Source organism: Elephas maximus, chromosome 27 (genome assembly GCF_024166365.1).
Source record: "Elephas maximus indicus isolate mEleMax1 chromosome 27, mEleMax1 primary haplotype, whole genome shotgun sequence".
NCBI lineage: Eukaryota > Metazoa > Chordata > Mammalia > Proboscidea > Elephantidae > Elephas > Elephas maximus.
In genome coordinates this window covers 1,775,207-1,786,736 of record NC_064845.1, presented here as the reverse complement: position 1 = coordinate 1,786,736, position 11,530 = coordinate 1,775,207, and the positions used below count along the sequence as shown (strand labels likewise).

General features: G+C 56.2%; 1 protein-coding gene across 4 annotated transcripts in view; it reads left to right on the top strand.

Annotated features, from left to right (window-relative positions):
* Positions 1–1,707: 1,707 nt before the first annotated feature.
* The window catches only part of ACVR2B (activin A receptor type 2B), a 36,695-nt gene continuing 26,872 nt past the window's right edge, over positions 1,708–11,530 (top strand). Inside the window, exon 1 of one of the 4 annotated variants that reach the window (XM_049870779.1) lies at positions 1,708–2,142. In XM_049870779.1, coding sequence (XP_049726736.1) covers positions 1,986–2,142 — 157 coding nt within the window. In that variant the 5' untranslated portion in view covers positions 1,708–1,985. The remainder of the gene's footprint in view (positions 2,143–11,530) is intronic. The other 3 variants (XM_049870778.1, XM_049870781.1, XM_049870780.1) reach the window with 3 other exon arrangements.

The window sequence follows — 11,530 nt, the reverse complement described above, 5'->3', positions numbered from 1 at the left end:
TCCAGGTGAAGAGAGACCAATTGTGTCTTGGATGGCCGCTTGCAAGCTTTTAAGACCCCATGCACTGCATGACAAACTAGGAGAGGGGCCGTCATTTTTAACATAGGCTTTCCCAGAACTGGAAGGGACCCTTAGAGAACCAGAAGTCTTTCTGGGTAGTGTCTCCAAAGTGTGGTTCCTGAGGTGTTCCTGGTACTTTGGAGACTGGGGGTGGAGGATCCCCATTTCAACGTTAATCAGGGCAATATCTATTGTGTATGTTCTCCTCGGTGGACTTCTACATAAGGTATTTTTTGCAGAAAGTTTCTGTCACAAAAAAATGCCAAGCACCGATGGAGTCTAACTCGTTTTCCATATGAGGAAACTGAGGCTCAGAGAACTGAAACGACTCAGAGTTTCTGGCCACCTCCCTCCAGCAGGCTTGTCTTGCTCCTGCCCAGCTCCAACCGAAGCTGTGACAAGTCAGCAGAAGCAGGACAATTCCTGAATCCGAGGTTCTGGTACCTCTACTCCGAGCTGTGCTGGGTTTCCCCTCTTTAGCTGGGAGCCCTATTCTACCCTCTCCAGCTCAGGTGTCCATTAAGGAGGGCGGAATCTGAGATGGAGAACCCTGGCCCCCAAGGAGGAACATGGGGTGTGAAGGGGAAAAGGTGGGGGTTACTCCCATTCACTGGATAAGATCTTCAACTTCGGGGATCTGGGGGCCAGCTGGGAGTTTTGTATGTGCAGACTGAAGGAGCCGGGGGTGGCGACTACCATTTGGGGTAAGGGCAAGGAAGCAGGCTGCCAGAGGCCCTTTTCCACCTGCTGCTGCTCTCCAGGGCGGGCCTCAGCGCTCGCCCTTACTCCAGGTCACCGTGCACCAGGACTCCCAGCTTTCTGTGTGGGGTGGGACTGCAGACGACGGGGCCACTTGTCCCATCGAAGAAAGCAGCCTTTTCTGCCAACTAATGTGCACATCCACAGAGATATGACTCTCCCACGGTTCCTGGTGACCCCCGGTTCACAGGCAGGGAACGGAGGCGCCAAGGCGAGTCCAGCCAAGAATCGGGGGACCGTCCACTCACCCCAGCATCGCAGGGCGGCATGCGTCCGGGTAACGGGCGAGCGCGGAGCAGCAGCCCCGGGGCGCTGGCTGCGGGGGTCCCGGGGCGAAGGCGCCCGCGCGCCGGGGACCCCCGCGCGCGCCCTCCGAGGCGCAGCCGGGGGCGGGGCCTCCGTGTTGTTGTTTCCTGGGGCCCCGCCCCCGGGGGGCGCGGACCACGCGGCCGGAGGGGCAGCTCCCCTCCCCCGCGCCCGGCGCGCCCGCCTCTTTGTATCGAACATCCGGGCTTCCCCGCCGGCTCGGCTCCGCGGCCGCCGCTCCGGAGCCATTTTGGACTCGGTTCAGCTCCCCTCCCCCCGCCCCTCCCCCGCCCATGGCCCCTCCGGACGCGGCCCCTGCGCCCGGGGCCCCGGCCCAGCCCCGCCGCGCTATGCCCGAGCCGGGCGCGCCAAGGCCCGCGCCCCGTCGCCGCGCCCCGGCCCCCACGTCGCCCCGGAGCCCGGGCCGCAGCCTGCGCCGCCCGCAGCGGCCCTGAGCCCGGCCCTGCCGCCCGGCCCTTGGCGCCCGCACGCTGCCCGGGACGAAGGCGCAGGAAGCGCGCGGGGAGCGAGGGCGAAGGAAGCAGCGGGAAGGAGAGCGCAGCAGCCGCCGGGCCCTGCGCGCCCCGGGAGCGCCGCGCGGCCCTGCCCGCGGGCTCCCGGCGTCCGCGGGGCGGCGCCGCGGAACATGACGGCGCCCTGGGCGGCCCTCGCCCTCCTCCTGGGATCGCTCTGCGCGGGTAAGGACGGGGCGCGGCGCGGGGGCGTGCGGGCCGGGCCCCGGACGCGCAGTGTTTACCAACAAAGGGCGGGCCCGCGGCCTCCTCGCCGCGCCACCTGCACCCAGCTCGCACCTCCCGGAGCCGGGCCCGGGGTGCCCGCTCGCGTATCTGGGGGATACGATGTTTTCTGGGCGTCTGGCTGCGGGACTCGGGGTCGCAGCGGCGCCTCGGGGGCGGAGGAGTGCTGCGCACTGGCCGGAGGCGCCTCCCGCGATAGGGCCCGGGATCCGGAGCCCCAGGGTTGGGTTTCAGGCTCCGCGGGCGCCTGGAACCCAGGGTGAGTGCGAGGAAAACCGGAGGGGGGGAATCGGCCCAGCGGGGCGGGCAGCTCTGATCGGGGGGCGGCGAGATCGTAGGTGCAGCAACGGCTGGGGAGAACTGCGCGCTCCTCAGGGCCACGAGGGGCGTCGGAGCGAAGGGGGCGGCCTCGCATAGCCGGGAGGAGTTTCCCCTACTCCTCTCCACCCCACCCGATCTGTGTCGCGCTCCCAGGGCGGCGGGCGGCTGGTGCTGGCGCCCACCTGCGCGCGCTCTCCCTGCGGCCGGCCTCGGGACGCAGGGTGCGGCTGCCCCGCGAGACAGCTTTGTTTTGGGTGCCTGGGAGGAGGGGGTGGGGCGAGAAAGGAAAACCAACAGGTCCCGGTTCGCTCCGGCCTCCGGGAGGCACGTGGCCAGGGTGCAGGGGACCTGCACCAACTCGCCGGCGGCCGCGGGTCTGGCGTTCGGCCCGTGCGCGCTGTTGGGGCGGTGTAGATGCGAGTGTGCACACACGGAGTTCCGCCAGGAAAGCGCTCTTTCCCCGAGGCCGAAGCACGCAATTCCCTCCCGCAGCGGTGCCCGGGCGCGCCCAGCTTGGGTGGGCGCACTTGGACCCGCTCCGGGGTTTGGTTCGGGTGACTCTGGAGAGCAGCCCTGGGAGGCGTGGGGAGCCGAGCATTGACTCTCTGTAGAGAAGTCCGGGCAGCCGGGGCCCTGGTGCGCGGCGGCCGGGGCGCCAGGTCCTGTTCGTCTTTGTTCCCAGCCCCCATTACCCATGCAGCGCGGGTCCCTAGCCGCCCTCAGTGGCAGCAGCGCGGAAGCTGGGAAACCCGCGAGGGGCGGAGCCGGGCCTGGGGGGCGGGGCCGGGATCCCCTTGTTGTTGCTCGCGGGCGGGGGTGGGGTCGCCTCCCCATCCCCACCCCACTCTCACCCGGCTCCTTTGCGGAGTTGATAGGTTCAGCTGTCTACACTGAGAGTGCTATGTTGGGGGGCTGGGAGCCACGCAGGCTGAGTGCAAGGACCAGAGGACAGTCCCCCCGACCTGCACCGGGACACTCGGTGGGCGGGGGCCTCGGGGGCCGCCTGGAGCCTGTCCTGTGTGATGGAGGGGACGTGGTGCTTTTACTGAGCTTGTTTCTCTCTCTGTCCCGTCCCTGCTCCGTGTGGCTCATGGAATGGCTGAGAGTCCGCTCAGTGGCAGTGGACTTTAAGACGTTTTATCCAAGATTGAGGACTCTGAAGTGAAAGGGCCAGCGGAGGGAAGGGGGCAGCCATCTGTCTTACTAGGCAGTAGAAGCCGCCTGGGTGTCTCTAGAGTCCCCTGGGCGCCTGATCTCTGGACATACCTGGGCTCTGAGGGCACTTCAGGCCCAGGACTGCTGGAAGGGCCCCTTTCCAGGTCAGGACAGCCTCGGGCCTTCGAGCTGGGGACTCCTCCCCCAGTTTGCCTCATCCCAGCCTCACCAGCCTTACCCGCTCCCACTTTCGTTGGGCGGGGCAGGGCATGGGATTGGGCCCTGGGAGGACTTCCTTCCCTCCCGTGGGCAGTGCTGCTCTCCCCTCCCACCAGACTCATCCAAACATCAAGATTCCTGCCCTGGGAGAAGGGTGGAGGCTGCTGGGTGTTCTTGTTATTCCAGCCAGTCCTCTCTGGTGGCTGCTGCTTGGACCTTAGGAAACGGTGGGAAGAGCTGCCCCTGGCCCAGGTGAGGGCGTAGCTGGCCATCTTGTTCCCTTGGCTTCAGGGATAACCTCCCTTCAAGCTCCTGTCCTGCTGTTTGGAAAGACCCCCAGCCCTGCTGCATACAGTGCCCTGGTAGAAGGAAGATCTAGAAGAATGCTCTTCAGCAGAAGTATCTGTGAGCTGCGTATGTGACTTGAGACCTGCTAGCCTTAATAAAAAGGGAGAGGAACGGGTGAAATTAATGTCAGTAATGTTTTAAGTCCTTGAAATGTATTAAGAATACTTGAAGTACATTTAAATGTTGTCGTTGTTATTAGGTGCTATTAAGTCGGTTCCGACTCTTAGCGACCCTGTGCACAACGGAACAAAACAACCGCCTGATCCTGCGCCATCCTCGCAATCGTTGTTATGCTTGAGCCCATCGTTGCAGGCACCGTGTCAGTCTACCTCATTGAAGATCTTCCTCTTTTTCACTGATCCTCTACTTTTCCAAGCATAATGTCCTTCTCCGGGGACTGGTGCCTCCTGATAACATGTCCAACGTTCGTGAGACCAAGTCTCATCATTCTTGCTTCTAAGCAGCACTCTGTACTTCTTTCAAGACAGATCTGTTCCTTCTTTTGGCCGCCCACGGTATATTCAGTATTCTTCCACGAACACCACGGTTCAGAGGCGTCAGTTCTTCTTTGGTCTTCCTTATTCATTGCCCAGCTTTCACATGCATAGGAGGTCATTGAAAACATCATGGCTTGGGTCAGGGGCACCTTAGTTAAATGCTTAACTTTATGTATACAGAATAATCATTTCAACATGCAGTTGGTATTAAAACTTATTGAGATATTTTACATTTTTTTTCTTTTTTTGGTCTTCAAAATCCAGTGTGTGTATTTTACACTTGGAGAACACCTCATTTCAGATTCTCCACACTTCAAGTGCTGGGTAGTCACGTTTGTCTGGGGTTACCGTAGTGGCCAGTGCAGGCCTAGAAGGAAAAGCAGAATTTGTGTTGTAACCGTGAGGCAGGGTGCTGGTGGTAAGATGGTGTTGGGTCAGTTCTGCAGGTCTTTCTTGGTCCGTGCCTGGCCCAGTGTCCTTGGGAAACATGTCATTTGGCCCTTGTATTGCCTGGATGACCCCAACATCCTGTGTATTCCACAGGCGCTCCTGGTGTCTGTCTCTGCTCTTGGGGTTCAGGTTGGGGGCCCAGGGTACGCGGGTTGGAGCAGTGTTCTGAGTTGGAGTGTCAGTAGCTGCTGGCTGGGGAGGGGGGCCAGTCCCGTTGGGAAGTGCAGGCCTGACAGGCTACCATTCTCTGATCTGAAGACGTTTCTTGTCTGTTGCCTCAGGGGGAGGAGGGTGTGTGTGAGTGAGGACAGTGACCCTCAGTCCCTAGCCTTGGTCTCGCGGTAGCTGCCAAGGACATGGACCACAGAGCCCTGGACCGTCAGTGCCCCTCGCCAGGGAGGGGTATCGTCTGCTACCTGTCCTCGGGCCTGCTGGCCTCCAGGCTCTGCCTGTTGGGGGGATTGGGCACCTTCCCCAGTCCTCAGAGGTCTCTCTGAGGCAGATGATGTGAGAACCTGGCCCACCTCCCAGGCCCTACAGCTGGGTGAGGGCATGTGAACCTCAGAGAACCGCAGCTGGAGTGGGCCTCTGTGGTGGTCTACCCTGCAGAATCCCCAGATAAGCCCCTGGACCCTGGTGCTTCCCCTACAGAACCTCCTTTACAGGGAGCCCAGCAGAGAGTCCCATCCTGCATGCTGTTCTTCGTGTCCTGGACCCTCTGAGAAGGTGGTGAAAGCTGCAGACCCTTTCCCCAGGAAAATGCAAATAAGCGTGTGTGCACCTGTGCATGGCATGTTCGTGCGTGTACTGTGTGCATGCATTGTGTGCACGCGTGTGCATTATGTGTGTGTATGTGTGAGTTGTGTGTGCACTGTGCATTGTGCGTGCTGCACATTGTGCACGTGTGCATGTGTGTATTGTGTGTGGTGTGCGCATGTGTGTTGTGTGTGCGCTCTGTACTGTGCATGCGTGTGCGTTGTGTGTGCGTTGTGTGTGTGCACTGTGTGCGCATGTGTGTTGTGTGCACATGTGTGTGCTGTGTATTGTGTGTGTGCACTGTGTGCGCATGTGTGTGTTGTGTGCGCTGTGTATTGTGTGCGCATGTGTGTTGTGTGTGCATGTGTGTGTTGTGTGCGCTGTGTATTGTGTGCACATATGCGTTGTGTGTGCGCTGTGTATTGTGTGCACGCGTGTGCGTTGTGTGTGCGTTGTGTGTGCGCTGTGTATTGTGTGCACACACTTTTGCACGGATACTGGGGACATGTTGCCCCCGGTTGGATTCCTTGGAGCCCTGGCGGCCCCACACGTACCACTGCAGCAGCTCTGGGGGCGGCCCGCTGTCCTGGGGCCGCATGCTGGGCTTGTTCCCCCTTATGACCGTGTTTTGGCCATTGGACATACCCTCTCCCTTACCTCTGCCTTTTGTAATCCTGCCCAGTGTTCACGTTCCAGTCCTGGTCTCCTCCTCCAGGAAGCTGCCCCCTGAGGTCTTCCACCTCTGCGTGCCCGTGCCTTCAGACCTCTGCTCAGGAGTTCAGGGCAGTGCAGGGGAACCAGGGGGCTTCAGATCAGCAGTTTAGATCCACTCACAGGTGCCAGCTGGTCACTACAGACTGGGATCTGGGGAGGGGGTGAGGGGATCTAAGTAATACTTCTGAGGGTGACAGTGGGTAGAAGGCCCTGAGGTAGGCTCCTGGTGGGTGAGCCTCACTCTCCAGCAGGGTGTCTTGACCTCGGCAGTGTTGACATTTTAGACCAGATCATTTGTGTGTGTGCGCACATGTGTGTGCAGCTTTGCACACACACGAGGGCACACCCACAGTGTGTGTGTGGAGAGCTGTCCTGTGCAGTGGAGGAGGGGTAGCAGCATCCACAGCCGCTAGCCATCCAATAGCTCTTCTCCAACTGCGACAACTAAAAACGTCTGCAGACATTGCCAAATGTGCCTGGGGGAGGGGGACGAAAATCACCTGATTTAGACTGAGAACCACTGATCTAGAATGTTCTCTGGCTTTTAAAGGGCCAGACAGTGGTGACAGGTGGGAGTAATGCCTACGGGAACACCCCCTCCCCACCCCCACCCCGTCGGATGAGTGGCTGAGTGGCGGGAGGTGGGATTTTCCTCAGAGCCCAGGAGGGTCCTGCTTCACCAGTCGTGCCGGTGTGTGACAGTTTGGTTTGGGAGGACGGCTCCTGCAGGAGGAGAATCCCGGCGTCCTTGAGTTTTCCCAGAAGTGGTTCGGGTTTCAGGGAGGCGGTGGTTGTGGGTGGCCCGGCAGCCTGCCTGTCCACACCCGCCCACCCGCCTCTGACCGCCGCCTTGAGGTTTCCTCTCTGGCATCTCCCTCCCACACGCGCACAATGTCTGGAAGTGCCTGTTGCTGGGGCCTCTCCACCTGCCCAGCACCCCCTCTCTGCCCACCTGGGAGCCGCTGGAGCTAAGGCTGCCGGTGTCTGCCAAGAGGAGCCGTGGCGTTGCAGGACGCCGCCATGCCTTCTCCCCTGAGTGGGCCTGCTGGGTGGCGCTCTGAGGAGCCGCAGCGGCTGTGGGCCTGGAACTCCCAGGCCGGGGACACCAGGGTGGCTGGGCAGTCTCTCCCCAAAGGTATGGGTGACAGAGCCAGGCTTCCTGCTCTGGACCTGGGGAGGTGTGGTGGAGGAACTGCCAGCAACAGGTGGTTGGCTGGCCCAGGAGGCCCTGATGGAAGTGTTTGATCTCTGCAGAGGCCTGTTTGTCGGGCTTGGGCTTGGGAGGCTGGCAGCCCCCGGCCTACTCCGAGCTTTGCTATGGAGTGCTCTCTGGGAGGTTCCGCTTCCCGCACCTTGAGTTCAGCCGGACACAGCTTGCTGCACTGGGAACTGATTGGAGATTGGGCTTCTCCAGCGGGAGGAAAGGTCCATAAAAGCCTCAGTTTTCCAAGTGTTCCACTTCATTGGTGTGTTATTTTAAAAGAGTTGCTTGCTGGGTGGAGACGTCCTATTTCAGTGCCTTTTGGGGTCTTTCCAGGGTGGTTCGTGAAGCATTTTTCCTGAACAAGGATTTAGTTACCTCTTCAGAATTCTTCATCTTTTTTCCCTCCTCTCCCATTTTACCACCAAATGTTTGTTCCAAGATAGACACCCACCCGCATGTTTTTGGTCCCTGTTCCTTGTGGTCCTGATGGTGCCACTCCTCAATGGTCAGGCTGGAGCACACCTTGTTGGCCGGGGATGGGGGAGTGACGGAGATGCCTTCTTTAGTCTTTGTTTTTTCAATCTGTCGGTGGTGTCTCTGTCTGAGACAATAGTGGGTATTGGAAATCAGTGGATAATGCAGCCTGGGTTGTTTGGAGAGGTCAGCTGTGCTTTCTCCTGGCCCAGGACCAGGAATGGCTTCCTGCGTTAGGACATCCACATGGTTTGTTCCAGTTATTCCAGTCTCGCTGGGCACATACATGTGCCCTTTTCAGGCCCTTTTGGGGACTGGCAGCCCCCAGCTGTGTGTTTTCATTCCTGGACACGTGATTTCTGGAAGTGGGTGTTGGAAAGGAAGCCTGCTCTGCTGGGCAGACGTGTGGTCCTCCTTCGGGGAGGACTGTCTCGGGGGCTGGCCTGTGGGCAGCGGGGCTGCTTCTCCTCAGCTTCTGGGCCAGAGCTGAGGTGTTCTGCCAGGTGAGCTCACGTGCTCCTTGTTTGCGTTCTCCTGCCGACTATTTCAGTTCCCCTCTGACAAGTAAGAAGGCTAAAATTAGTCCTGGGGAAGGAGAAGGAAGGCTGGTTGGAAACCCAAGCCCTTGGCTGGGAGAATGGAGAAGGTCGCTTTCCCCGAGTTTGTGGCTGAGTATTTCGGAGGATGTGACCAGACCAGCTGTTGTCTGTCCGTCCGTGGAGAGGGAGGGACCCGTTTGCCTCCCAGACCTGAACCAATTAAAACAGGAGGCCGACTTGGAAGCTGGATCTCTTCAGTGTGGATGCCAGGATTTTTTTCCTTTCTGGCTTGCTCAGTGGTGCACAGTGTTTTCAGGTGTAGGACGATGCCTTTTGATGCCCAGTGTCATTGATGGCACTCCCCTACAGCCTCCTGAACACAGTGTAACTGTCGTCTGTCCCTTGATTCAGAAGGCATACGTGAGTTCTCAGGACCCTGGGCTGGCAGCCATGGGCCAGGAGACCCTTACTTTATGTACTTTTTAGGAATTTCTTTCTCACCCAAGTTTTGATGTTCCCTTCAGGTGCTCAGATGGGCGGGGTTGGGGTCCTCAGAAGTTCTGCAGACCCAGGGTTTGCCCTGGAGCTGCTGGCCTGGGCAGTGGGGTGGGTTGGAAGTGAGCCCTCACGAGGGGTCCAGCTTCGCTCTGCACTGAGGACATTAAGGAATTAGAGTTCATCTGTTCTGGGACTTAGAAGATAGGGGAGCAGAGGGGTTTAGAGAGGTGAGTCCTGGTCTTCCTTCCACTTGGCTGCTGTTTCCTGTGAACCCTCTACCTTCGAGTGGGTCCTGCAGGCCACGCAAGAGAGCCACACAGGACAGCCTTCCTTGTCCTGAAAAACTGTACCCAAACCTCCCCTCATGCAGGGGTCTCTTAGGTCAGCCCACCATAGGATATCGTTGGGGGAGTCAGATGTCATTTTGACCATGATTTCTTTTCCTGTTTTATGTTTTATTAATTCTTAGTTTCACAAATAGCACACATGCATTCAGTTGCAAAAATTTAGATGTAATAGGTAAACCACGGTCTCCTTTACCTCGCCTGACCTGACCTGAGTCCCCCCACCAGAGACAAGCCTTCTCAGGTGGGTATATATCTTTCCAGACATTTTATGTAAGTACTTTTAGAAATAGGGGGTGACTTTTTTTTCCCCCGCCTAAAATGGTATTGTTCTTTTTCAGACATGTAACTGAAGTATAAATGCAAAGTACATACAATGCAATTATCATAAGTGACAGCTCGATAAATTTTTGCAAACTGAGTGCACCCATGTAATCAGCATCTAGATCAAGAATCTGAAATTTACCAGATCTGTCACGCTCCTTTCCAGTCCCTGGATCTGTGGAGCTGTTTCTAGTGCAAAAATCGTCCCAGTCAGAGTTCCCTGGTTGTGCAGGTGATGTGCAAGGTCGAAGTAATAAAGCTGGTTGAAGGTGAATTCAGTTTTCCTTCTCAGTTATATTTTGGGGCCCTGGTGGCGCAGTGGTTAAGAGCTTGGCTGCTAACCAAAAGGTCAGCAGTTCGAATCCACCAGCCACTCCTCGGAAACCCTATGGGGCAGTTCTACTCTGTATTATGGGGTGACTGTGAGTCAGAATTGACTTGATGGCTTGGTTTGGTTTTATACTTTGGAATTGGAAGTTACTTTTCTCAGGGATCTGCCCTGGGGTCTGAGTTCTTCTTGCTTAACACAATTCCATGGGGAAACTTACCTGCACAGGTGGTCTCAGTCTTCATATACGTGTGGATGTGCCCTTGCCTTTGGTCATGATACCCATTGCCATTGAGTTTTTTCCAACTCATAGCAACCCCCCTATTTGTTGGAGTCTTGAAAATGTATCAAGAAGTTGGGTAAAAAGTAGATATGGAGACTTCATCTTCTGGTAATCAGGACCAACCGTCCTTTTGAAAACAACTAGAAAAGCTGAACAAAACATAAAAACATTTCTTGTTGAAGGCATTGAACAGCTAAGATAGTGAAGACCTACCAAGCCAGGGTGTGGGTAGGGACAGAGGCTCAGGGTGGTGATTCTAACCTTTGGGTCTGTTTTCAGTCATTTCATAAGGACATCTGAGGGGCTCAGCATTGCATTTGATAGCCTCATGGGGTTAGAAAGACAGGAGTTGGAATGCTAAGTAGTGGGTCAGTACAGCAAACTCTTCTTTTTGGGTTGTGACCCCAAAGAACTGTATCTCTAGGGGTGAGGGGGATCCAAAAGTAGACAGACCCTAAAGTTGGATTGAGATGTTCTGGGATTAATACTGCCCTTAGTTGCCTGCCTGAAGTGTATGTAAATCCTTTCTGGGAAAATAGAACATCATTCTAGACCTCAAATTATTTCTACAGAAATTTCCCAAATGTAATGACTGGCTGATGATTTAAAAAAAAAAAAAATAGCAGAAACGTCACAGTTGAAGCAGGCCTGCGTGAGCTACAGATTGGGGTTATCATACACATATTTAAAAGTAGCATTGTTCACTATGGTCAAGGAAATGAAAGACAAGAATTTCAGCAGAGAACTGGAAATTCTAAGTAACCAAATGAAAGATCTGTCAATAGAACTGACCTGTACAATAACAGAAATTGAAAAGTCAATGAATGATTGTATCAGGAGGTAAGGCACAACTGAAGAGAGAATTAGTGACCTGGAAATAATTCAGAAGAAAATCTACAGACCAAAGCATGGAGAAACAAAAGGTTGGAAGATACAAGAGAACAAAAGACACATAGAGGATGAAGGAAGAAGATCTAAGATCTGTATAATCAGAGCCCCAGAAATAAAGGAGAGAGAATGAAGCAGAAGAGATAGTAGCTGAGCACCTTTTAAAACTAATGAAAGACATCAAGCTACAGATTCAAGAAGCCCTGTGAACCTGGTAAGATAATAAATAAAAAAAATCCACACCTATTTCCATCACAAGTCAAACTTCTGAAAACCAAAGGCAGAGAATCTTAAAAGCAGTCAGA